The sequence below is a fragment of the Oncorhynchus clarkii genome, chromosome 2 (genome assembly GCF_045791955.1).
Source record: "Oncorhynchus clarkii lewisi isolate Uvic-CL-2024 chromosome 2, UVic_Ocla_1.0, whole genome shotgun sequence".
NCBI classification, from domain to species: domain Eukaryota; kingdom Metazoa; phylum Chordata; class Actinopteri; order Salmoniformes; family Salmonidae; genus Oncorhynchus; species Oncorhynchus clarkii.
This window is the reverse complement of record NC_092148.1, coordinates 46438206-46465601: the sequence shown is the minus strand read 5'-3', so window position 1 is coordinate 46465601 and position 27396 is coordinate 46438206. Positions and strand designations below refer to the sequence as shown.

General features: G+C 42.6%; 1 protein-coding gene across 8 annotated transcripts in view; it reads right to left on the bottom strand.

The window, feature by feature from the left end:
- The window catches only part of LOC139368400 (SIN3 transcription regulator family member Aa), a 30867-nt gene extending 3717 nt beyond the window's left edge, over positions 1-27150 (bottom strand). The window contains exons 1-16 of one of the 8 annotated variants that reach the window (XM_071107281.1): positions 27109-27149; positions 10715-10928; positions 10334-10495; positions 10084-10190; positions 9672-9966; positions 9272-9520; positions 9022-9174; positions 8104-8259; positions 7834-7923; positions 5659-5777; positions 5247-5457; positions 4787-4903; positions 4054-4292; positions 3597-3780; positions 2902-3472; positions 84-253 (exon numbers count right to left, since the gene is read on the bottom strand). In XM_071107281.1, the coding sequence (XP_070963382.1) occupies positions 84-253; positions 2902-3472; positions 3597-3780; positions 4054-4292; positions 4787-4903; positions 5247-5457; positions 5659-5777; positions 7834-7923; positions 8104-8259; positions 9022-9174; positions 9272-9520; positions 9672-9966; positions 10084-10190; positions 10334-10489 (2817 nt within the window). In that variant the 5' untranslated portion in view covers positions 10490-10495; positions 10715-10928; positions 27109-27149. Of the gene's footprint in view, positions 1-83; positions 254-2901; positions 3473-3596; positions 3781-4053; positions 4293-4786; positions 4904-5246; positions 5458-5658; positions 5778-7833; positions 7924-8103; positions 8260-9021; positions 9175-9271; positions 9524-9671; positions 9967-10083; positions 10191-10333; positions 10496-10714; positions 10929-12087; positions 12302-14035; positions 14292-27108 lie in introns of those variants that run through there. The other 7 variants (XM_071107235.1, XM_071107254.1, XM_071107224.1 and 4 more) reach the window with 7 other exon arrangements.
- Between the last annotated feature and the right edge of the window lie 246 nt (positions 27151-27396).

Sequence of the window (27396 nt, the reverse complement as noted above, 5' to 3'; positions counted from 1 at the left end):
AAAAACCTGGAGGTTCAAAAAGCTAGCTATGCTACTAGCCCAAACCTAGTGTAAAATAATAGCAGTAATGAGGGGCTACTGACCTGCCTGACGATGCTCTGGATGAGTTTGTCCATGGTGAAGGCGGTGTAGGCATGGATGGTGAACATCTCCCGGAGGGAGTCCTCGTACTGAGCCGGCTCCATGTTGCCATCCAGAAGGTTCCGCACCATCTCCAGGAAGGCAGAGTAGTAGTCCTCCACCTCTATATCCACTGAGGGTGGGGGGAAGAAAGACTATCAGAAACTGATCATGGCACTATGCATCAGTTCAACCAATGTACAGATAACATTTAAATAGAGGACTGCATTCCCATGGGATAACCGCAGGACCTGAGGATCCCGACAGATCATTGTGGCGCCGTCAGCATTTTTCATGCTGCGGGTGGGAGTGGGCGGTCAGACAGACTTCTTTGGAATGAAAATATTTTTTGTTGTCCTACAGAGTTAGAAATTGGGGTCTTTCCGCTTTGTATTGGTTAGCCTAGGCCTACCCATTGTATTAAAAGCACGTCACATCATTCACAAACTCAGAATTCGCTACTTCAACTTCCGTAGCCTACCTATGCTCTTCTAGTTGGGCATGTGAGATCAAGTGCGCCTAGTATACAGTACCAGTCAAAAGCTCGGACACCAACTCATTCTTAATTTTGACTATTTCCTACATTGTAGCATAATAGTGAAGACATCAACACTATTAAATAACATATACGGAATCATGTAGTAACCAACAACAAAAAAGTGTAAAAAATATCAAAATATATTTTAGTTTCTTCTAAGTAGCCACCCTTTGCCTTGATGAGAGCTTTGCGCATTTGCATTATCTCAACCAGTTTCATGAGGGAGTCATTTGGAATGCTTTTCCAACAATGTTGAAGGAGTTCCCACAAATGCTGAGCACTTGTTGGCTGCTTTTCCTTCACTCTGCGGTCCAACTCATCCCAAACCGTCTCAATTGGGTTGAGATCGGGTGATTGTGCAGAACAGGTCATCTGACGCAACACTCTCCTTCTTGGTCAAATAATAGCCCTTAGACAGCCTGGATGTGTGTTTGGGTCATGGTCCTGTTGAAAAACAAATAATAGTGGGACTAAGCCCAAACCAGATGGGATGGCGTATCGCTGCAGAATGCTGTGGTAGCCATGCTGGTTAAGTGTGCCTCTAATTAAAAATCACTGACAGTGTAACCAGAAAAGCACCCCCACATCATCACCCCTCCTCCTCCATGCTTCACGGTGGGAACCACACACGTGGAGATCATCCGTTCACTCACATTGCATCTCACGAAGACACGGTGGCTGAACCAAAAATCTCAAATTTGGACTCATCAGACCAAAGGACAGATTTCCACCAGTCTAATGTCCATTGCTCTTGTTTCTTGGCCCAATCAAGTCTCTTCTTCTTATTGGTGTCCTTTAGTGGTTGTTTCTTTGCATCAATTTGACCATGAAGGACTGATTCACGCTGTCTCCTCTGAACAGTTGATTTTGAGATTTGTCTGTTACTTGAACTCATTGAAGCATTTATTTGGGCTGCAATTTCTGAGTCTGGTAACTCTAATGAACTTTTCCTCTGCAGCAGAGGTAACTCTGGGTCTTCCTTTCCTGTGGCAGTCCTCATGAGAGCCAGTTTCATCATAGCGCTTGATGGTTTTTGCAACCACACTTGAAATTTTCCAGAGATTGACTGACCTTCATGTCTTAAAGTAATGATGGACTATTGTTTCTCCTTGCTTATTTGAGCTATAGCTAGCTATAATATAGCTATATTTTTTACCAGATGGGGTGGTATACAGAAGACAGCCCTTACATTGTCACAACACAACTGATTGGCTCAAACACATTAAGGAAAGAAATTCCACAAATTAACAAGGCACACCTGTTAATTGAAATGCATGAAGCTGGTTGAGAGAATGCCAAGAGTGCGCAAAGACGTCATTAAGGCGAAGGGTGGCTACTTTGAAGAACCTAAAATATATTTTGATTTGCTAAAAACTTTTTGGGTTACTATATGATTCCATATGTGTAATTTCATAGTTTTAATGTCTTCACTATTATTCTAAAATGTAGAAAATAATAAAAATGCTACCTGCCCGAACGCAGTGCCAAAAAAGTTTTGTGAAAGAGGAATAATGGTCGGGGTCTATTTCTCATGGCGCAGGCTAGGCCCCTTATTTCCAGTGAAAGGAAATCTTAATGCTACAGCATTCAATGACATTCTAGATGATTCTGTGCTTCCAACTTTGTGGCAACAGTTTTGGGAAGGACATTTCCTGTTTCAGCATGACAATTCCTAGTGTACAAAGTGGGGTCCAGAAATGGTTTGTCGAGATCAGTGTGGCAGAGCCCTGACCTCAACACCAATGAACACTTTTGGGATGAATTGGAACACCAACTGCGAGCTTAATTGGTCAACATCAGTGCCCGACCTCACTAATGCTCGTGTCTGAATAGAAGCAAGTCCCTGCAGCAATTTTCCAACATCTAGTGGAAAGCCTTCCCAGAAGAGTGGAAGCTGTTAGCAGCAAAGGGGGGACCAACTCCATACTAATACCCATGATTTTGGAATGAGATGTTCACCGAGCAAGTGTCCTGAGTGGCGTAGAGGTCTAAGGCACTGCATTGCAGTGCTAGAGGCGTCACTACAGACCATGATGAGATCCTGGGCACATACTGTGTATCGCCAAGGGCTATGATTACCCAATCTCTAGCTTGCTCAATGCTTCACAGATCCACGTAGCCCCCCATTAACACAGTGCTGATGCACCGTGTGTCTGAGACTTACCAATCAAAGTGATGAAAACCCTGAGTGATTGAGTGTGAAAAGGCTGTGTGGAATTAACAGTTTTGTGCTATGAACTCACTGGGCTCTTTCAGTCTCAGCTGGATGGCAGGGTTGTCATTCTTGTCTCGCTTGAGGCCCAGCACTTCTCTCTCCCAGTCACGCTCCCGGATGTCCTCCTCAATTTGTCTCTCCGCCTGCCCGTAGATCCGCATCAGCCGCGAGCACAGTGTCTGGTGCAGCCGCAGGAAGATGTACCAGTTATTGTTGACGTAAAATAGATTGTAGGCCTCGGTGCAACTTCTCAGCTTCTGGGCACCCGTGTTGCAGAAGAGGAGCTTGGAGGACTTGTTGGGGCTTCCGCCTTGCGTGACACCATTGTGCTTCTTAGCCACGGCCTCATCCAGCTCCTCTTCCTCTTCTTCCTCCAGGTCCGAGAGCTCGCCGCGCTGGGCGAACAGCATGTCTGGGATCAAGTGGTGAATGATTTGTTTGATCTTGTACTTATCCTCCTTCTGGATGCCCGTCTGCCGCTTGACGTGGTGGATGATGAGGGCGGCAGCATCCTCCAGGATCTGGCTGTCCTTGTAGGTCAAAGTCAGGTGGGGGCCACTGGGCATCGCGGTGTTCTCCTCCGACGCCTGTTCCTGTCGCTACGCCGCAACACAAAAGCACACACTTTTCACCTACTTGCTGTTGAATGAACAGCAACATAAAATTCCCACAATTTAAGATTCTATCCATTTTAACTTATTGAAATTCAAGAAAAAAACTCACCTCGTCGTAGATGCTCTCAATCTCATTGAGCAGTGTCTTGGATCGTAGCACCTTGGTGTCGTTCTGTTTGAAGTTGATACCTTGGTGGTCGAGAGACTTCAAGTAGTACTTCTCATTCTGCTCCCTCCAGATCTTGTTGAAGCCCCTCTGGGCTTCCCGCCACTCCTCCTCCTTGGTCTTTAACCTGAGGACAACATGGGAATGAGGAGACTTGCAGGGGAAAACCTCAAGATGTGACTAAGTGAAAAGATTCATAGTTTTCAACTCAACACAGATGTAAGAATAGGCATATGAGCATGCATGAAAGAAGAATATAGACACCCACAAAAGCCCCGTAAACAAATATATAAAAATGTAATCAACAGTTTAGAGAAACTAGGGATAGTTCATCCAAATGACATGCGCAATAAATAATACTCCTTTCCTGGTACAGTTTGAGTTTTGGCTTGACACTCACCTCTTCAGCACAATGGGAACAGAAATGGCAGGGTTCTTCTTGAGCCCATCGATGATGTCAGGGGCCTTTTCACCGTATATCCTCTGGATGGCCTTGCGATGGATGACTTCCGAGGAGCCTCCCAGCGTGTTGTCCAGGCGGAACTTAGCCTGCTCCTCTGCAGACATACGCGACAGTTTTCTTTGTACGGTCTCCAGCATGCGGATGGTGGCCAGGTTGGTCTCCAGCACCACGTCCAGCTAGAGGCAAATACAAATGAAAATAAGGGAGCGTTACATGACAAGCACAACATGGGCAAGACAACATAATAGCATAGATCAGGGATGGGCAAACGGGAGCAATTTCGAAATTTGGTTGTGCATCAGATACTTAATTAGCCCATGTCAGTAAATTAGTCTAGCGGCCAGCTATCTAAACTTGTAGTGAATATGGTCGAATTACTGACAGGGGCGGGGCCCATTGGACATTAGTTATATTAAAAACTGCAAAAGAGTACCTCCACCCAATGGCAAAATGTGCAAATTCGCAGGAAACGTAAAAAAAAATATTAGATGTCACGAGGGCGGCTGAAAATGTTTTGTTAGCAAGGGGATGCCTCATGACACAAGTTCTGTTTTTTTGTGCTCCCCACCCCATCAAAGTTGCCCATCCCTGGCATAGATGGATGTATTTGTCCATGAAACAGATCGAAACTGTTCTTATTAATTTGGTTTACAGTTTTGGGCTAACTCACCTCGAAGCGTTCATCCTCACATCTGTAGATGTGCTCCTCATACTGAGTCTTTTTGGAGCTCACAAAGGTGGAGTCTTCAGACCAGGAAGGGAAGGACACCCAGGTGTCATTGAGGACCTGGATGAAGCAAGGACACACTAAACATTGTGTACATACTTTACACATATAAAAAGGTGTAAAAAAGAATAAGAAAAAAAAGATTGCCTCACAGCTTTGCATCACACAACACAATATAGCTCTGGTAATAATACAGCTCTGATTTCACCAAGTAAACCTATATAAACATGGTTTCGACATGAACATCCATTACATTCAGAAAACAGTACACACAGTGAGTAATTATTTGTGTGAACAGCTGACAGGTAGGTGTGGTTAATGGCTGGTGAAAAAGGTTCCCTTGAGGGCCTGTTGAATGGCTGTAGTTCTTTAGATTGCCTTCGAGGGGCAGTGTTGCACTTACCTCTTTGCACAGTGGCGTTCTCCCGGTGCACTTGGGCTGCGTGTAGCTCTTCGGCAGTGCTCTGTAACTCGAGCCCAGTCTCTTGCAGGAAGCATAGTCGATCTCCATGGCAATGCCCTCCAAGGCACGCTCCTTGGGATAGCGCTCAGTGTGGGACATTTCCCGGTATCCTAGGAAGTTCTTGAACCAATTGAACAGTTCGGGGAATCTCCTGTCAACGACAGTGGCCATTTTGGTTAAAAAATGTTTTTGCTTCAGCCACACTTAAAGCTTTACTGAATGGATCAAATTAATGCATAATCAGTCGAACATGTCAATGATGTGAAACAAGCCACGACCAATGAAGAGTGGATGAATCTAGAAATAGTCGGTCACTGAGTGAGTGAGGCAGTTTCCCAACTTCCGTACTCACCCCAGGAAAGGCAGCACCAGTTGCACCAGCTCAGCCCTGGAGATGACCTCTTGGTTGAAGATAACCAAACAACGCAGGAAGTTGTCATAGGCCTCTGCACTCCGCAAGGCCTTCCGCACCTGCAAAAAAATATATAAACACCTGGATGAGACGTCAAGCAAAGACAGATTCAAAAAGTTTAAAAAAAAATAGCATGTTCCCTTTAAGATTAACTACACTGCTCAAAAAAGGAAAGGGAACACTAAAATAACACATTCTAGATCTGAATGAATGAAATATTTTTATTAAATACTTTTTTCTTTACATAGTTGAATGTGCTGACAACAAAATCACACACAAATTATCAATGGAAATCAAATTTATCAACCCATGGAGGTCTGAATTTGGAGTCACACTCAAAATTAAAGTGGAAAACCACACTACAGGCTGATCCAACTTTGATGTAGTGTCCTTAAAACAAGTCAAAGAGGCTCAGTAGTGTGTGTGGCCTCCACGTGCCTGTATGACCTCCCTACAATGCCTGGGCATGCTCCTGATGAGTTGGCAGATGGTCTCCTGAGGGATCTCCTCCCAGACCTGGACTAAAGCATCCGCCAACTCCTGGACAGTCTGTGGTACAACGTGGCGTTGGTGGATGGAGCGAGACATGATGTCCCAGATGTTCTCAATTGGATTCAGGTCTGGGGAACGGGCGGGTCAGTCCATAGCATCAATGACTTTCTCTTGCAGGAACTGCTGACACACTCCAGCCACATGAGGTCTAACATTGTCTTGCATTAGGAGGAACCCAGGGCCAACTGCACCAGCATATGGTCTCACAAGGGGTCTGAGGATCTCATCTCGGTACCTAATGGCAGTCAGGCTACCTCTGGCGAGCACATGGAGGGCTGTGCGGCCCCCCAAAGAAATGCCACCCCACACCATGACTGACCCACCGCCAAACCGGTCATGCTGGAGGATGTTGCAGGCAGCAGAACGTTCTCCACGGCGTCTCCAGACTGTCACGTCTGTCACATGTGCTCAGTGTGAACCTGCTTTCATCTGTGAAGAGCACAGGGCGCCAGTGGCGAATTTGCCAATCTTGGTGTCTCTGGCAAATGCCAAACGTCCTGCACGGTGTTGGGCTGTTAGCACAACCCCCCACCTGTGGACGTTGGGCCCTCATACCACCCTCATGAGGTCTGTTTCTGACCATTTGAACAGACACATGCACATTTGTGGCCTGCTGGAGGTCATTTTGCAGGGCTCTGGCAGTGCTCCTCCTGCTCCTCCTTGCACAAAGGCCGAGGTAGCGGTCCTGCTGCTGGGTTGTTGCCCTCCTACGGCCTCCTCCACATCTCCTGATGTACTGGCCTGTCTCCTGGTAGCGCCGCCATGCTCTGGACACTACGCTGACAGACACAGCAAACCTTCTTGCCACAGCTCGCATTGATGTCCCATCCTGGATGAGCTGCACTACCTGAGCCACTTGTGTGGGTTGTAGACTCCGTCTCATGCTACCACTAGAGTGAAAGCACCGCCAACATTCAAAAGTGACCAAAACATCAGCCAGGAAGCATAGGAACTGAGAAGTGGTCTGTGGTCCCCACCTGCAGAACCACTCCTTTATTGGGGGTGTCTTGCTAATTGCCTATAATTTCCACCTGTTGTCTATTCCATTTGCACAACAGCATGTGAAATGTATTGTCAATCAGTGTTGCTTCCCAAGTGGAGAGTTTGATTTCAAAGAAGTGTGATTGACTTGGAGTTACATTGTGTTGTTAAAGCGTTCCCTTTATTTTTTTGAGCAGTGTATATCATACTGCACCTTCAAGCTTTCTGGGGGGTATGCCGCCTGGGGTGGCAGGTAGCCTAGCGGTTAGAGCGTTGGACTGAAAGGTTGCAAGATCGAATCCCCGAACTGACAAGGTAAAAATCTGTTGTTCTGCCCCTGAACAAGGCAGTTAGCCCACAGTTCCTAGGCCGTCATTGAAAATAAGAATTTGTTCTTAACTGACTCGCCTAGTTAAATAAAGGTAAAATAAAAATAAAAACATTTAGTTCATTATATCTGGAAATAAGCAACTTTTACTCGTTAATATTGAATTAAATTGAGTTAAAAACATTGACCTATCAGGTTATTTAATACCGTAGCTAATGAAACTAAATTGGGCAGAAAGCCAAGCTCAAACTCACCTTCTCAAAGAACAGAGATTCTGTGCCATCTCCATGTTTGCTGGCTTCTACCAGGGACGAGTCTTTCAAATTCAGTAACTTGGGCTTCTTCTTCAAGATAGCAAAGATGTGAACAAAAGAGCGTGAATTCTCAACTGTGATGTAAAGAATATATCAGTTTATATTGATAAATAATTCAACACAAGCTGTAAAATAGTAGAGCATGCTGGAAAGCAGTCAGAGGGTAATGCATTTTTGTATCTACAGTGTGCAGATATAAGGGGTGTGTACCTTGACAGGGGGTGTGGCAACCGTCCCAGAGAGCATGCGGATCTGGCAACCGTTCTGATTGGGCCTCTGTTTGTTGTTGAGCTGCAGCTTCTTCGCTGTGCCACCGTGGTCATTCCACACAGACTCCGCCTTTTCTGCTGTCGTCTTGCTTAATAGCTAGGGAGGACAAGGGACACGACATTGGCAGATAGCTCAGAGGTAGTTGCATCACAATATTACCTCAGGTACTCATTTGAAAACCTGCTTTCGAAATGTTATGTCAACCACTGAATTTTATGTCTGATATGGACTTTTAGGGACAAATACTTCTGAATACAAATGAATACTTTGAAAAGACTTTATAGGCATCCACTGAGTATAGCAAACATTAGATATCACCTTCCTAATATCGAGTTAAACCCCCACACCCCCTTTTCCCTCAGAACAGCCTCAATTCATTGGGGCAAGGACTCTACAAGGTGTCGAAAGCGTTCCACAGGGATGCTGGCCCATGTTGACACCAATGCTTCCCACAGTTGTGTAAAGTTGGCTGGATATCCTTTGGGTGGTGGACCTTTCTTGATACACATGGGAAACTGTAGAGTGTGAAAAACCCAAGAGCATTGCAGTTCTTGACACAAACTGTTTTGCCCTGCACCTACTACCATAACCCCTTCAAAAAGGCACTTAAATATTTTGCCTTGCCTATTCACCCTGAATGGCACACGAATACAATCCATGTCTCAAGGCTAAAAATCCTTCTTTAACCCGTCTCCTGCACTTCAATTACACTGATTGAAAAAGATTTAAGAAGTGACAATAAGGGATTATAGCTTTCACCTGGTCAGTCTATGTCAAGGAAAGAGCCGGTGTTGTTAATGTTTTGTATACTCAGTTTAGATTCTCAGGGCACAGATAAATGCTTTGTGCTCTACTCACCACCGAGCTGTTGGCATCTGGTAAGAACTGGCCAAACTCAGAGAGAAGGTCCTCCTGGTTCTTGAAGAGCCGGGCCACCTGGGCATAGACCTCCTGCTCTGTCAGGGCTGGGGTGTAGTTCCCTCCTGCCTCCTTAGCATTCCGCTGCTCCTTCTAGAGTTGACAAAGAAAAACATTGCTATTATGAATGCTCCAATTGGAATATTACGTGATAGGTGGTCTAAGAGGAAAATGTGGTTTGGCTGCTGACCTGGTAGGTGTGCAGGATCTCCAGGAAGGCTTTGTAGATGTCCGGCTGACCCTGGAAACGGTTCTTGATCTTGTTGACGTAGTTGATGGCATGATTGAACTCCACAGGCTGGTTGTTCTGCAGCGGAGGGGCATTGGGCGTGCCACTGATCGGTGTGTGGGGCTGCAGGGTTGGGGATTGGGGGGAGGCATAGGCGGGGATGGACGGATTGGGCTGGCTGCTTGGCGTGAGGACTGGAGATTGCAGTGGCTGCTAGACAAAGACAAAACGAATATGTATATAAAATCATGTTGGGGAAAAACTAACATATTTAACATTTTGGACTAGCAGACTGAGAAAACAGAGTGGTAAACATAATACAGGCAAATAATGTGTAATATTTATATTTTCACCCACTCACCTTGCTCATCTTGGTAGGGGTTGGCTGTGTGGGATGGGGTGGTGCAGAGGTGGTGGTGGGGGCTGGCACCTGGGGCTGGTGCGGGGTGGGTGGTCCCGACAGGGGGATTTGTGAGACAGAAATGCCGTGAGGGGTGATGTGGTGGATCTGACCCGGCGTGGTTACATTGACCAGGTCGTTGGTCGCAACCTCGATCTTGTAGCCCGGTGGCAGGAAGGTGTTGAATCCCATAATGAGGTCGGGGTGGCCTTTGAAGAGCTGGGATACCCTGCTTATCACCCCTGGAGTGTCAATGCTGTGACGAAACAGAGAAACATATTTGCTTGAAAGGCAGTTAACTTTTGTCATGCAATACATCTGTGGCCAGAGTAAGAGAGGCAAAACCTTAAATGTCAATCGTGAATGACCTCACCTTTGAGACTTGAACTCCTTCATGATGTCCAGGAAGTCATTGTAGACTTGAGGTTGGTTGCCAAACTGGAGTTTCACTTGATCCAGGTAAGACAAAGCATCTTCCACCTGAGAGACAGAAAGATATCCATCACTCTAAGTCTGATTACTGTTCATCTGGGTCTTATTTGATTATATTTCATAAAAAAATCTAAATTGCTCTCATTAGGCTGGCCTGGAAAACACCAAACGGGGGGGCCAGGAGGTCTCACCTTGAGCCTCTGGAATTGCTGCTGGCCCTGGGCTGAGGCAGGGGGGTGAGCGTGACACTGCATTACAGGGGGCCCGTGGGGCTGGACCGCTGGACTGTGGTGGTGTACAGTTGGGCTAGGGGTGTGCACATGACCACTCGAGTTCTGTGGCACCATGGGGACCTGTAGGGGGGACACAGAGTCAAATTGGTTTTATTTGTACTATTTTCTACATTGTAGAATAATAGTGAAGACATCAAAACATGTGGAATCATGTAGTAACCCAAACAAGTATTAAACAAATAAAAATATATATTTAAAAATATTTTTATCTTTAAAATAGCCACCCGTTGCATTGATGACAGCTGTGCACACTCTTGGCATTCTCTCAACCAGCTTCACCTGCAATGCTTTTCCAACAGTGTTGAAGGAGTTCACACATATGCCAAGCACTTGTTGGTTGCTTTTCCTTCACTGCGGTCCAACTCATCCCAAACCATCTCAATTGGGTTGAGGTCGGGGTATTGTGGAGGCCAGGTCATCTGATGCAGCACTCCATCACTCTCCTTCTTGGTCAAATAGCCCTTACACAGCCTGGAGGTTTTGGGCCATTGTCCTGTTGAAAAACAAATGATAGTCCCACTAAGAGCAAGCCAGATGGGATGGCGTAACGCTGCAGAATGCTGTGGTAGCCATGCTGGTTAAGTGTGCCTTGAACTCTAAATAAATCACTGACAGTGTCACCTGCAAAGCTCCCGCATACCATCACACCTCCTCCATGCCTCACGGTGGGAACCACACATGCAGAGATCCGTTCACTCACATTGAGTCTCACAAAGACACGGAGGTTGGAACCAAAAAATCTCCAATTTGGACTCCAGAACAAATTTCCACCGGTCTAATGTCCATTGATCGTGTTTATTGGCCCAAGCAAGCCTCTTCTTATTGGCATCCTTTAGTAGTGGTTTCTTTGCAGCAATTTGATCGTGAAGGCCTGATTCACGCAGCCTCCTCTGAACAGTTGATGTTGAGATGCGTCTGTTACTTGAACTCAGTGAAGCATTTATTAGAGCTGCAATTTCTGAGGCTGGTAACTCTAATGAACTTATCCTCTGCAGCAGAGGTAACTCTTGGTCTTCCTTTCCTGTGGCGGTCCTCATGAGAGCCAGTTTCATCATAGCGCTTGATGGTTTTTGCGACTGCACTTAAAAAGAAACTATTTAGTTATTTACATTTTCCGGATTGACTGACCTTCATGTCTTCAAGTAATGATGGACTGTCATTTTTCTTTGCTTATTTGAGCTGTTCTTGCCATAATATGGAGAATGCCAAGAGTGTGCAGAACTGTCATCAAGGCAAAGGGTGGCTATTTTAAGAATCAAAAATATAAAATATATTTTGATTTGTTTAACACTTTTTTGGTTATTAAATGATTCCGTATGTGTGATTTCATAATTTGTACGTCTTCAGTATTATTCTACAATGCAGAAAATAGTAATAAATAAATAAAAAACCTTGAATGAATAGGTGTTCTAAAACTTTTGATCAGTAGTGCACATGCATATATGGCATTTATTTTTGGGGGAGGAAATTACTGATTGTTTGGTTGTTTTATGAATGCAGTTCTGGAATTGATTGATCAATTGTTAAATCATTCCAAAGTGTACATAGCAACAGAATATCACAATTAGGGAAGTTACTGCTAATTTATGATTAAAAATTGCAGTTAAACCTATTAAACCGTAAAACTTGGTTGCGTGTGTAGCCCTGCGTACCTGGTAGCCCTGTGGGACAGAATACTGAATGTTGCCTGCGGTAGGCTGCATGCTGTCGCCCACGGCCTCGTATGCGGCAGGCGCAGGGGCCAGGACACGGTGAGGGAAAGCCTCCGTGCTGCAGGTGAGGCGCCGCTGTTGGGACGCAAATACCGGTTCCTGTTCCTCCAAGCGCCGTTTCATTTTGAACTCATGCTCGAGGGGGCTGAAAGACCTGCGGACGAAACAACTTCAGCATGGCGTCTGGGTAGTCATGTATTTACCGGGCCGTTTTTTTGGTCATACTCGCGCAAAAATTGTGTTGACCTTTTCACTTAATAAATGGAGACCAAGACAGCGTCAAGAATATATGTACTTTCAGGTAGGAAGGTATACATAAAAAATGTAAGCCTAAACTTAATACACAAACAGGATTTATTTATTTCAAACATCCATGCTGGGAAGAAAGTATGAGTGTGTCATTTGAATCTGAAGCTAAACATGGACATGGAAATACGAGTGGCACGTGTTGCAATACTATGTAGACTGAAAACAACCAAGGCATGCTGCAGAACTACGAGTTGCTAATCGAAGCGGCGCCACAGTACTGGGGTGTATTCAAAACATTACGCCGATTTGCTTTGCAGAACAGAAACCGTTTATTCCTAACGGAAAATGTTTTGCAATAAAAAACAGAGTTTCTACTGGACAAATTCAGGAAGGTTCGTCCCCATTTCGTTTGCTTCTTATACGGTTTCCGTTCGAAGAGGTAAATGAATACACCCATGATTGAATGTGACTGGCTTGCTACATTCCATTCATGATCTAGCTACCGTGGTAGTGATTTATTTCCTGCATTTTCGTATGATGACAAAACAGTCAATATGAGATTTCTACTTAGTGTAACGAAAGGTTCCAATAAATAAGTATTTTGATGTAATAAAATATCTAGCTAGCAGCTGGTTAACATTTCGGACAGGCTCCTTCCTGTAAGTTACACAATGCTACATTTATGCTTAGAAATGGCAAGCTTGCTAGCAAAAGTTGAGTTAACGTTAGCTATATTGAATTAATGTCAATACATCTGTGGCTAGCCTACACATGTGGTAGGTGCCACCTACCTAGACAACCTCGGCTGGCCGACTCGCTAAATAGCCAACAAGTTACCTACCTGATTGAAGACGCTAAGTTGACAAACTGCCAACACACTAACGTCACAAACTAGTTAGTTAACCACTTATGCTGTGTATCTTGATCGTGGCCACATGAATAGCTTGCAAACAAACCACCAGCGTTTCCCAAATAAAGGCATTGTGAGTTAAGTATAAAGGAGAACGGCTCATGTGCAAGTGTATTGGCCACAATAATAGCTTCGGCCTTATTTTCAAGTTGAAAGTAATGGCCAGTCCCCTCTACCCTCCCCCTCCGCTTTGCGGCCTGTCACCATTTCAGAACACCGACCGCGAGTAGCCGAGTTACAAGACGAAGCGATCCAGTGCCCGCCTTTGGATAACGACTCAAGTATTGAGTGCTTTAGAGAAAACATACTAACGTCAACTAGTTAGTTTTCAAATGCCATAGATAAGACCACCACAACAAAAGATGACATTAACGGTGCCTTTTAAAAATTCGCAAACTACCAATTTGTGTCCATTGCAAAGGTAGGTAGGTGTGTTAGCTAGCTAAGCTGTCTTGTTAGCATACAACATAAACAACACATTGAGAATCGATTCGAGTGGAGCACGGCAGACTATCTACAATAAGTTCGCGTTGCAAAATATTCACATGCTAGCCAATTTACCACCCCTTTTCCTCAAATCTGTGCTAAAGAGTACTTCAGCAGTGACTGAAAGTACCGTTCCACACGCCAGTTTCCCTTTAGTGCTAGCTATATCAAAGTTGCTATCGGGAAATGGCTCATTCAAACGAAACAATGATTGTTTTTTCAATTCTTGACAAATGAACTCACCCCCTGCCCTGGTAACACAGACTTGAACAGGCACGTTAAAGTTGCAGTCAATTCGTGGGTATAAACTTAAACCTTTGAAAGCCGAAAAGACTAACAGGAGCATGCATATACTTTTGTAAATAAAATAATTTAAAACAGCTATAAGTATTTGAACAATCACCGCAATAGGAAAATTATCCTCGAGAGAAAACAACCTCCGCTCGGTTCTTAAACAAGAGGCGTGGCCACGATTGTGTATTTCTCGTTCCCACCCACTGAACAATGTTATTGGTCGGGACTCGAAAGAAGCGGCAAAGTGGGATGGTATTGTAGCTATTATTGGCTTTTGAGAAGTCCCTCAAATATTAACTGGAAAGGGGCTGTACTTTCACCCGCAACCCTCGCGCACACAACATTCGAAAATTAGACTGAACAAAATGCTCGCAAATGTTTGTAAACAAAGCCGTTCTGGTAGTTCCGGGTTGCGAGCGTCGGAAAGCTGCATTCGAGAATGCAAATACAACCGCATGCAGATCACCGCCGTAATAACTAGACTAATTAATAATGTATATACTCAGTTTAACATTTCTATAAAATCCTCAACACTATTCTTGTTATCAAGCCTCCATTTTTCTAGGTTGTTAGATAGCATTTCCTCCATTAACGAAGCAAGCTAGCTAACTACAAAAATTGCCTTGGTTGCAGCTGACCTTGCTGTATGCTAGCCAGAGCCATGTATTTGTATGTCATTTTTTGGGGGAAATGTATTACCAGCTAACTCCAATTGTAATGCTGGATAGGTCGCTAATCTGTTCCATTTATGAATACCGCTTAATTGACTTTAATCTTCACCCACTAGCATTGTGCAGAATGAATGTATGCAAAAGCAGTAACTACCCAACGTTAGCTAGCCCCAACTACCCAGTTAGCGGAGTTCAATTTCTAATTTTTCAGCTATCTTGTTTGAACACCGAATGACCGACCACAAGCTGCCTGCCAGTGGGTGCGCTAGCTGGTTAGCTAAATATTCCTGCCTCAGGCATTGCATTGGCTATCTTGTCAGCACGCATGGATGAATGCAGATGTCCGTCATGTCACGTTAACAAAGAAAACCCTTGTTTTCAATTAATAAGCTGGTTTGGTATCTACAACAGTACACACATATTTCCTTACCCAATGCCGATGGTTCCATAGCCTGCCATACGTGAGTTGCTTAGCTGGGTTATGAGAAAGTTATTTGTCGACATGTAACGTTAATCATTGCAATTTGAGCTAATGTTATACACATAACTGTTTAAAATACCTGATTGTTTGACTGATATCCTTCATCTGATGAGTGAAGGGCCATAACCAGGGTTGGAGTTTTAGTGAAGTTGAAGGATATCTCAAAGTTGAAGCTCATTTACTGCATTTCTAAACAATTAAAAAACAATACTATTTGGAGAACAGCAAAAATGACCCCAGTCATGATTATCCTTGACTGCTGTAGGTTCATTCACCTGTTGATCTACAAACACTGCATATTAGCTATACAACTAATGTAATACCCCTGAAATATCCAAAATTATTCACATTGATTTCTACATTGGCCACTTGACCCTATTTTCACTAGATAAACACAGCCACAAAGTCGTCTTCTCTGGTATTATGGCAGCCTGCAAACAAAGGTGTATGCTGCCACACTATATGGGTAATGAACAAGGGGGGGGGGAATAAACTACGAGAAAGTGGAAAAAAATACAATACAAAATTAAATCCTAAAACCAATCCCACTCCTTCAGTCATAGTCCAAATCACATCCCTACAGGATGGAACATTCAGCAACAGGATTCCTTGTAATGCCAAAAAACATTAAGCCACACTCACAACACTGCCTATTTTCTTAGATTTCCAATACGTTTGCACCTTTTTAACATGCAACATGTCAGGCTCCTGTTGGCGAGTAACATTTACTAATTTCTCTAATCCAAATACCATGGTTTCTTAAACTTTACTGCCGCCTTCCACTCTTCTCGCCACCTCTGTCTCCTTCACCCTAACAGGGCACTTCCTGCATTCGGGCGCATGCTCGCCACCACAATTGCAGCATTTCGCCTCAAATGGCATATAATACTCCTCCCGTCAACATACACTTCACATATTTACATTCATCACACTGCATGGGTTTGAGCACAAAGCCTCTTACAGGTTAGCTTGCATAGCCTAAATATAAAGAACCAGTCAAAAGTTGACACCTACTCATTCAAGGGTTTTTGTTAATTTTTTTTTTTACTATTTCCTATGTTGTAGAATAATAGTGAAGACATCAAAACTATGAAATAACACTTATGGAATCACTTAGTAGACTTTTTTTTTTTAACAAATCAAAGTATATTTAACATTTGAGGTTCTTCAAAGTAGCCACCCTTTACCTTGATGACAGCTTTGCACACTTGGCATTCTCCCAACCAGCTTCATCTGGAATGCTTTTCCAACCATGTTGAACTAGTTCCCACATATGCTGAGCACTTGTTGGCTGCTTTTCCTTCACTCTGTGGTCCAACTCATCCCAAACCATCTCAATTGGGTTGAGGTCGGGGTATTGTGGAGGCCAGGTCATCTGATGCAGCACTCCATCGCTCTACTTCTTGGTTAAATAGCCCTTACACAGCCTGGAGGTGTGTTGGGTCATCGTCCTGTTGAAAAACATAATAGTGGGACTAAGCTCAAACCAGATGGGATGGCGTGTTGCTGCAGAATGCTGTGGTAGCCATGCTGGTTAAGTGTGTCTGGAATTCTAAATAAATCACTGAGTGTGACCAGCAAAGCACCATCACACCTCCTCCTCCATGCTTCACGGTGGGAACCACAACTGCAGAGATCATCCGTTCACCTACTCTGCGTCTCACAAAGAGACAGCGGTTGGAACCAAAAATCTCAAATTTGGACTCATCAGACTAAAGGACAGATTTCCACCGGTCTAATGTCCATTGCTCGTGTTTCTTGGCCCAAGCAAGCCTTCTTATTGGTGTCCTTTAGTAGTGGTTTCTTTGCAGAAATTTGACCATTAAGGCCTTATTCACGCAGCTTCCCCTGAACAGTTGATGTTGAGATGCGTGTTACTTGAACTCTGAAGCATTTATTAGATCTGCAATTTTTGAGGCTGGTAACTCAAACCTATCCTCTGCAGCAGAGGTAACTCTGGGTCTTCCTTTCCTGTGGCGGTCCTCATGAGAGCCAGTTTCATCATAGCGGTTGATGGTTTTTGCGACTGCACTTGAAGAAACTTTCAGTTCTTGAAATTTTCCGGAATTACTGACCTTCATGTCTTAAAGTAATGGGGGACTGTCATTTCTCTTTGCTTATTTGAGCTGTTCTTGCCATAATATGGACTTGGTCTTTTACCAAACCATGTCACAACACAACTGATTGGCTCAAACTCATTAAGGAGGAAAGAAATTCCACAAATTAACTTCAGGCACACCTGTTAATTGAAATGTATTTCAGGTGACTACCTCATGAAGCTGGCTGAGAGAATGCCAAGAGTGTGCAAAGTTGTCATCAAGGCAAAGGGTGGCTATTTAAAGAATCTCAAATATAAAATATATTTTGATTTGTTTAACACGTTTTTGGTTACTACATGATTCCATGTGTGTTATTTCATAGTTTTGACGTCGTCACGATTATCCTACAATGTAGAATTAATACAAATAAAGAAAAACCCTTGAATTAGTAGCTGTGTCCAAACTTTTGACTGGTACTGTACATACAAAGGAAGAGACTCTTCTTCAAAGTACAAAATAATGGATGGAGTGGTCTTCCTTACTCCATCCACCATACAGGACATACAGGCATCAACTACTGCATCTACTTTTTCAGTTACATCCCTTGCACACACTTCTAGCGCCACTCCAGAGATAACCCCCTTGATAGGTACCCTGCTACACAGATCCACACACGCAACACATTCCAATTCAATATATTTTTCAGTTGCAAAGCACGCTCCCTTCTGTTCTTCGGACACACAAAAAATCAAGATAAGCCCACTTCTTGTTATCAACCTTATCCAACGCATCTATGATATTCGAGATGTCAAACGGATCTCCCAGATCACGCCCTCGGTCCAAAAGTAAGAGCAAGGCTTTACTAGATTCCATGACAATACTTTTCTTATTTCCCTTCTTGTTCGCCACTGCAATGCATTTCTTCTCACTCCTCTCCACTCAACGCTACATCAGTTTCAAAAGAAACATCCGCCTCCCATCTTCTCCTTCTACCTGATGTGCTTTCTGGTGTGCGTTTCCAGTCCAGACACAAAATCAAAACAGCTTTTCCATTTTGACAATCGATGCCACCATGCTGGGAGAAATCAATAGACGAATATCTCAGCGAATCACAGTAATACTGTGAAACAGTCATTCCACATTCCACTTACTGCATACATGTAAATTTTCTGTAATTACACAATGCAAAAAGAAATAGTATGTGTAGTGCCACTATTCAACAAGGAACCAGCTTTCGCATTCTGAACGAATGGGAGTGAATGGTAGCAGCAAGAAGTTCGCCATCAAAGTGAATAATAAACTTAATTGTAGTACATTTCAGTTAACTACTTAGCAGTCACACATACCATAACTGCTTTACTGTCAATCTGTTCATTTAGACGTTTTTTATTTATTTTTATTTATTAATAGCATTGTCTTTCTTACCATCTTCAACCTAGACTTCAGGCTATTCGGTGTGGAAGAATGGGAAATTGTGGGGACCAGGTGTCCAAGGGTGTGTTCGTAAAATTCACTGGCTATCTACTCCGATTTCAGAGCACTCTCGTCTGAGTGTGACAGAGGTCAGAATAACTGATGAATTTATGAACACGTAACACCCGTAGAATATGACCGGTGTCAGTAAACATCTGCATATTTTTTTAATTAAATTATTGCTAGCAGCACAGTCAGTCAGCAACACTCTAAATAACATGTAAAACAGCCTAACTAGCTCTGCTATGGCAAGTAAAATGATCAGATTGAGGGGATTGCTCATTTGTGTCTGGAAGTAGCTAGCAAGCTAGCCAACTTAAGTCAGTTAACTTGGGTGCTTGACTGCGGAAGTTAGAGTTGAGGTCAGAATGTCAGAATGCTCGGATCAACCCTACTCCTTGGCCAGTGTCCAGTGTGCGCTCTGAACACACAGAGCGAAACACTCAAACGCTCTGTATTTACTACTTGTACAGTTGAAGTCGGAAGTTTACATACACTTAGGTTGGTGTCATTAAAACTTGTTTTTCAACCGCTTCACAAATTTCTTGTTAACAAACTATAGTTTTGGCAAGTCTGTTAGGACATCTACACAAGTAATTTTTCCAACAATTGTTTACAGACAGATTATGCAGAAGTTCACATACACTAAGTTGACTGCGCCTTTAAACAGCTTGGAAAATTCCAGAAAATGATGTCATGGCTTTAGAAGCTTCTGATAGGCTAATTGACATCATTTGAGTCAAATGGAGGTGTACCTGTGAATGTATTTCAAGGCTTACCTTCAAACTCAGTGCCTCTTTGCTTGACATCATGGGAAAATCAAAAGAAATCAGCCAAGACCTCAGAAAATAAATTGTAGGTCTGGTTCATCCTTGGCAGCAATTTCCAAATGCCTGAAGGTACCACTTTCATCTGTACAAACTTTAGAACGCAAGTATAAACACCATGGGACCACTCAGCCGTCATACGGCTCAGGAAGGAGACGCGTTCTGCCTCCTAGAGATGAACGTACTTTGGTGAGAAAAGTGCAAATCAATCCCAGAACAACAGCACAGGACCTTGTGAAGATGCTGGAGGAAACAGATACAAAAGTATCTGCGCTGTTTATGACTTCAAGCCTATCAACTCCCGAGATTAGGCTGGCAATACTAAAGTACCTATTAGAACATCCAATAGTCAAAGGTATATGAAATACAAATGGTGTAGAGAGAAATAGTCCTATAATAACTACAACCTAAAACTTCTTACCTGGGAATATTGAAGACTCATGTTAAAAGGAACCACTAGCTTTCATATGTTCTGAGCAAGGAACTTAAACGTTAGCTTTTTTACATGGCACATATTGCACTTTTACTTTCTTCTCCAACACTTTGTTTTTGCATTATTTAAACCAAATTAAACATGTTAAATTATTTATTTGAAACTAAATTGATTATTGATGTATTATACACTGCTCAAAAAAAGAAAGGGAGAGCTGCTGGCAAATGCAGGAAAGTGCTGTTTGAATGAATGCTTACGAGCCTGCTGCTGCCTACCACCGCTCAGACTGCTCTATCAAATCATAGACCTAATTATAATATAATAACACCAAAATACGGTAGGTTATTGGTTATTAGGTTATTTAGGTTATTAATATGGTAAAATCCGGAAACTATCATTTTGAAAACAAAACGTTTATTCTTTCAGTGAAATACAGAACCGTTCCATATTATATCTAAAGGGTGGCATCCCTAAGTCTAAATATTGCTGTTACATTGCACAACCATCAATGTTATGTCATAATTATGTAAAATTCTGGCAAATTAATTACGGTTTTTGTTAGGAAGAAATAGTCTTCACACAGTTCGCAACGAGCCAGGCGGCCTAAACGGCTGCATATACCCTGACTCTGCTTGCACAGAACGCAAGAGAAGTGACACAATTTCCCTAGTTAAAAGAAATTCATGTTAGCAGGCAATATTAACTAAATATGCAGGTTTAAAAATATATATTGTGTATTGATTTTAAGAAAGGCATTGATGTTTATGGTTAAGTACACATTGGTGAAACGACAGTGCTTTTTTTCTCGAATGCGCTTGTTAAATCACCCGTTTGGCAAAGTAGGCTGTGATTCAATGATAAATTAACAGGCACCGCATCAATTATATGCAACACAGGACAAGCTAGATAAACTAGTAATATCAACCATGTGTAGTTAACGAGTGATTATGTTAAGATTTATTGTTTTTTTATAAGGTAAGTTTAATGCTAGCTAGCACCTCACCGTGGCTCCTTGCTGCACTCGCATAACAGGTAGTCAGCCTGCCACGCAGTCTCCTCGTGGAGTGCAATGTAATCGGTGTCCAAAAATGTCAATTACCGATTGTTATGAAAACTTGAAATCGGCCAGTCCGATTAAATCGGTCGACCTCTAATATCCACAGTAAAATGAGTCCTATATCAACATAACCTGAATGGCCGCTCAGCAAGGAAGTAGCCACTGCTCTAAAACCGCCATAAAAAAGCCAAACTATGGTTTGCAATTGCACATGGGGACAAATATCGTACTTTTTTTTGGAGAAATGTCCTCTGGTCTGATGAAACATAAATAGAACTGTTTGGGCATAATGACCGTCGTTATGTTTGGAGGAAAAAGGGGGAGGCTCGCAAGCCGAAACACAGTATCCCAACCGTGAAGCACGGGGGTGGCAGCATCATGTTGTGGGGGTGCTTTTCTGCAGGAGGGACAAGTGCACTTCACAAAATAGATGGCATCAGGAGGCAGGAAACTTATGTGGATATACTGAAGCAACATCTCAAGACATCAGTTAAAGCTTGGCCGCAAATGGGTCTTCCAAATGGACAATGACCCCAAGCATACTTCCAAAGTTGTGGCAAAATGGCTTAAGGACAACAAAGTCAAGGTATTGGAATGGCCATCACAAAGCGCTGACCTCAATCCCATACAATATTTGTGGGCAGAACTGAAAAAAAGCGTTTGCGAGCATGGATCCCTACACACCTGACTCAGTTACACTAGCTATGTCAGGAGGAATGGGCCAAAATTCACCCAACTTATTGTGGGAAGCTTGTGGAAGGCTACCTAAAACGTTTGACCCAAGTTAAACAATTTAAAGGCAATGCTTCCAAATACTAATTGAGTGTAAGTAAACTTCTGACACACTGGGAATGTGATTAAAGAAATAAAAGCTTAAATAAATCACTACTATTATTCTGACACATTCTTAAAATAACATGGTGATCCTAATTGACCTAAAACAGGGAATTTTTGCTTGGATTAAAATGTCAGGAATTGTGAAAAACTGAGTTTAAATGTATTTGGCTTAGGTGTATGTAAACTTCCGACTCCAACTGTACTTTATAGTGTTATTGGCTATTCTATGTTCTGGTTGGTAGCTAACGTTACCACTCCAGTGGCTAACGTTAGCACCGTCATGAAAATGGGCATCTGGGAAGCCCTACAATATTACATTTTTCTAAGTAGTGCGAACGCTTGGGAGCAGGCAATGTTGAAAAGTAATCTTTACATGTTGTACTTTTCTTAAATGTAGGTAATTTGTAAATTACAAACAAGCTGACAAGACAATTGCATTTCAAGAAGGTGCAGTTTTTGCTGGGGAGAGGCTTTACGTTCCCGCAGGATGCCCAAATGGGTCACTTATGTTGCGTAGCTGAGAGTAGAATGTATTCGGTTCAGTCAGTTGTTCCAATAAACCCTTCCCAGCTAACGTAGATTATGCTGGCTAGCTGGCAACTGCATGGCGCTAGTTAAAACTTGTAAAAGTCAGTGATGTTATGTAGATGAACAAGGGATAAATAATTTGCAGTATTGATCACCAATGTTCCCTTAACTGCGCACCACCACCGGGACTGCCACGAAGAAGAAATGCTGAGCAGAGACAAGAGATTAAACTTCACTGAGTTCACCCCATTAGTTTTCACTATATAGATCAACGTTTTTTCTGTGATCAAATCAACATTATATCATCCCCTTTTCAATTAAAGAAAACAAATCTAACTTTGCAAGATTGAGTCTGATTTTGTTGTAGCAGAGCCAATACAATGTTATTAGCAGGGTTATTATCCCTTGAGCGGTCTTTCAATCACCCGCGAGTGAATGCACTTTTTTAGAACAGTTCAGAGCCGCGAGTGTGCACGCATTTGTTCATATTCTTTGCTAGTTAGCGAGTTATTTGCCCAGTTATAGACAAGTATAGGTCAGCAATGGGAAGTTATTGCTTCCTACAAGAGCACAAAACGTGTAGGCTACATTTCAAGTTGTCTTTGAAAAACTTGTCTTAATTAAAAGGGGCAGCAGGTAGATCGAATCCCGGAGCTGACAAGGTAAAAATGTTCGTTCTGCCCCTGAACAGTTAACCCACTGTTCCTAGGCCGTCATTGTAAATAATAATTTGTTCTTAACTGACTAGCCTAGTTAAATAAAGGTTCAATAAAAAAAAGGGTGAGTCTTGCATTTGGAGACAGGCTTGACTATGCAAATAAGCCAATAAACAGAGGGGTACCCTACATTGTCTGTATGGTAAAAATAATAATACATTCTATATTGTTAGTGGTTTCTTGCATCACACAACAATACTATTTACAGTTACCTATTTGGCCCATGGCATTACAGACCAAGTCAAAATGCATGAATTCATGGCAAGCCCTTCATATAATATAAAAACATTTTTAAAAAGTCTCATGTAATGTAGGCCTGCATTGAACACCACATAGGCTATTTCATAGAAATCAAAAGCTATTTCCATGTAAAAAATGTTTTGTTGGTAGGCCTACATTACGCTCAAATAGCCACAATAGCATATTGGCTACGGTCTAAAATTGTAAAGGTACAACCTCAGTGTTCACTATAAACGCACACCGGAAGTTGCACAAAATTCTCACAATGTTTAAGTTTCTGCTCACATTTGTTCCATCCCACTTGACTTTATTTTGTATTAGGATAGCAGCCCACATGAGGAATAACTTGTGATATTGATACCATCTGGATAACGTGATAGTCTTTACTGCTCAATGGGGATGTACAATATTACATTTCAAATTCTCGCTGAAGTTTCTAGCCAAATTGGATATTGTGGCTAGAAACTTCAGTGAGAATTTAAAACTTAATATTGTACATCCCCATTGAGCAGTAAAGACTATCACGTTATCCAGATGGTATCAATATCACAAGTTATTCCTCATCAGGATGACTGACTGAACCGAATCCGTTAGTCTCCACTCAACTCTCGCTGCACGGAAAACATCATCAATTTGGTCACCGGGCATGTCTGTATAGCCTCTTTCAGAGGTGTGAGGAGGATCTCCGTGGACCCTTCATGTCGGGGGAATTAATTTGGCCATTGGCGAGTTGTAGAGTTCTGTCAATTAACTTAATTCTAGCATTACACATTATACTAATTATGTCCGATTTAATCAACAAATATGATAGTCAGTTTAAATAAGGTTAAGGGTACAAGACTGTGTACATATCTGGCTGTGTTGGCAGAAATCACTACATATCCCATAGAGCCAAGCGGGGAGAGAGTGCCCATTGTTACTGTTCCAAGACCAGTCAGAGGCAGTGCTTGACGGGCAGGAGCTCACCAGAGCGGTATACCGGTGTTAGGCTCCCCCTGCCAGAATTCTCCATCCCCTTCGCATGAACGCGCACACACAAATATTAATTGCTGCGACTTGCTTGCTAGTTAACATTTCTGATCACGTTAGGCAGCATTTCAATTTTTTTTTATGTCGGTTTGATCGCGGGGGCGGCACTAGTAATGTCTGTAGTTTTCAGGTTTGGTTATTTGTTTCAAATGTATTCTATAAATAAATCTATTTGCTAAAATTCATCATCTCTCCCATGTCTTATTTGACTAGTTGTTCTGTAATGTTTATTGCTTGCCTACATTTGACTCCCTCCTATGTTTAATATAACACACATACATGAATAATTAATTTCGGTTGCCTATCCCGAAGTGAAGTTTGTGCTATAGAAAGTATTTGACTAGCCACAAAATTTTTAAAAAATTAGGTGGAAGGGATTTCGGCAAGGCCATTTTCTTGCCTGACGAAATTCTTACCCCTTTCTATCTTGGGACTGCAAGGCCTGGCACACTTCAGAATAATTTTGGTAGCTCATGTTGACCAGTAGTGTGTGCCACGGGAAGTATTTGACTCCAGCCACAAAATTAAGGAAATTAGAAGGGGGGAACGACAACGATTTCAGCAGGCAAGAAAATGAACTTGCCAAAATCACCCCCCACCCTCAATTTACTTAATTTTCTGTCAGGGGGGAGCTTTTCGGCCCCAGACCGGCACCTAAAATGTTCTACTGCTTAAACTCCAGTTCCTCTTATAGAATATTAGCTCAAAAGTACTGTGGCGATCCTGCACCTAAATATCAACCGTCATGGCACTCAACATGAGTCCCGGCTCCTATTTCAGTCCAAATCAAAATGCATCCAGCAAACCCTATGCCAATGACGCGGGTGTATCTCTAAACTGAATTTGGAAGCGCGTTAAGTAGTGCAATGGTATCTTTCGCCACCTCATTTTATGAATATGCATAGTCATCTCGAGACAACTACTATAACGTGATTTTTCTCTAAGTTGGTGGCATGTCATTTATACTACTTATCAGTACACTCGTAACAACTGAAGCATTACAAAACGTATATTCGATCAAATAAACCTCACGTAGGAAAAAAAAGTGTTGACCAAACGTAACACTCATTGACCTCCATACAAAAACTCATTGATTTGTGGGCGAAACAACGTCACCTGCTGGAGGGAAACAGATTATCCACCGAGTTGTCTCGCGCATTACTGCGCATATTCAGGCTGTCAAAGGCACTCCGACAAAAGTTGTTTTTGACAATTGAAAACGTGTCAGTTCGGCACTTCTACGAGGTCGGAGTAATAACATATTCAGCAAGACATTGGCCTGACATTCATTAATATATTGGCTCAAATCTAGGTAGTGCCTTTAGATTTCGATCAAATTAACTTTGGAATAACATTTCACTCCTCAAACCCTGGTCTGTTTCGCAAGCGTTCCCAGAAGTCTCGCGATATTGCGCCTCTGGGTTTAGAAACTGTGGTGGAACTTCCAAAATAAACCATCGCCCACGGGAGGCGGAGCTGAAACACAGCCAGGGATTTCTCCCTCCTCCACCCGAGGAGTTACAGCAGCGATTGTATGACAACCGTGCCAGTGTACAGATTACGAGACATTGACGAGTACACACATTTTAATTCGTTCTGAATCGGGTTTTGGCATGCTTCTGCTGAATACAGCCAAACAGGCGCCTCAACTGGATTCGCCTATGTGACTTATTCAGGCTCGGAAATAACACAGCTAACCATTTCGACCGACGTAGGCACCAGATCTAGAATGTTGTCAAACACAAAAAGCCATATGGTTATTGCTAGAGCGGAAACATTTTAAGCATGTAGCCAACATTAAAGCTAACCAGCTAGGACAGAGGAAGGACATTTCAAGTTTTATAGGATTGATGGCAGACAAGTCTCGGTCTCCCTCGATATAGCTAGCAGATTGTAACTGGAGCGTCACATTAGCCCTGCAAAATCCCAAATGCTAGCTGGTTCGATATGCCCCTCTTACTTTTTCTACCGAAAATGAACAGGAACGATTGAAATGCTGCGTTCTAAAGCAATACGGGAAACATAGCAAATTATATTTCCTCGGCTGCAGCAGCTTTGTTGTGCGTAGATTTGGTACTCGCAACGAGGACAATGGTTGAAACCTGATATACAAGACAACAATTTAGATGATTTCGTTTTGAAACATGCAAGTCAGTTGCCCTCCACATTCAATGCCAAAGTCAAATAGGAACTATGAAACATTTTGTAAGCGTCATTACAATTGAAGTTATAGGCAATTCCGTGTCAAAAGCAGTTGTAAATGTCTTAGTTTGACCGTCTTGATTAAATTCTGTGTTTACTTTGATACTCGGAGTAAAATGTCCTATTCACCACAATAACTCCCTCCCCCTGCCGATCCATTTGCAAACTGTAGCCTATACACCGAGGTCTGCAAGATACTACATAGTCTTTTTTTTACTTCTCTGGAAGTGTAAACAATTTATATTTAACCCCATTTACAGTTAATTCGTGTTCTTTCAGCAACAGAAACGCATACTAGGGGGAAATTTGGCTTGCAACCATGTCCTTATTTTGGCCGTTCCTTTGACATTATCGCGTAAACACCAATACATTTGCAAGAACAAGATTCATAGCCTATATGCCCTTAACCTTCCCAATCTTTATGAACGTCATATGGTTCGAAATATGAAAGCAGAAACATTTATGTTTGCTTTACCAGCTGTTACATACCTAGGAAAAATGGTCTTCTCACTCCGGATTCGTGTTTGTAACAAAATAGTTGGAAACGCCCCCCCCTCCTCTTGCATTGGCGTACACTTCTTCTTACGTCATTTGAGTTTAAATATTACCCGCCAAACTGTTACCTATAGGCCTACTTTTTTATGCTGGTCTAGTCTAAGAAATGTAATAGTTTTAAACAAATAAGGATTTAGTATGAACTTTGATTCATATATATATTTTTTTTAAATTGTAGGTATGTTCTTGTCAGTAGATTCTATCCAGATGTATAAGCTATGT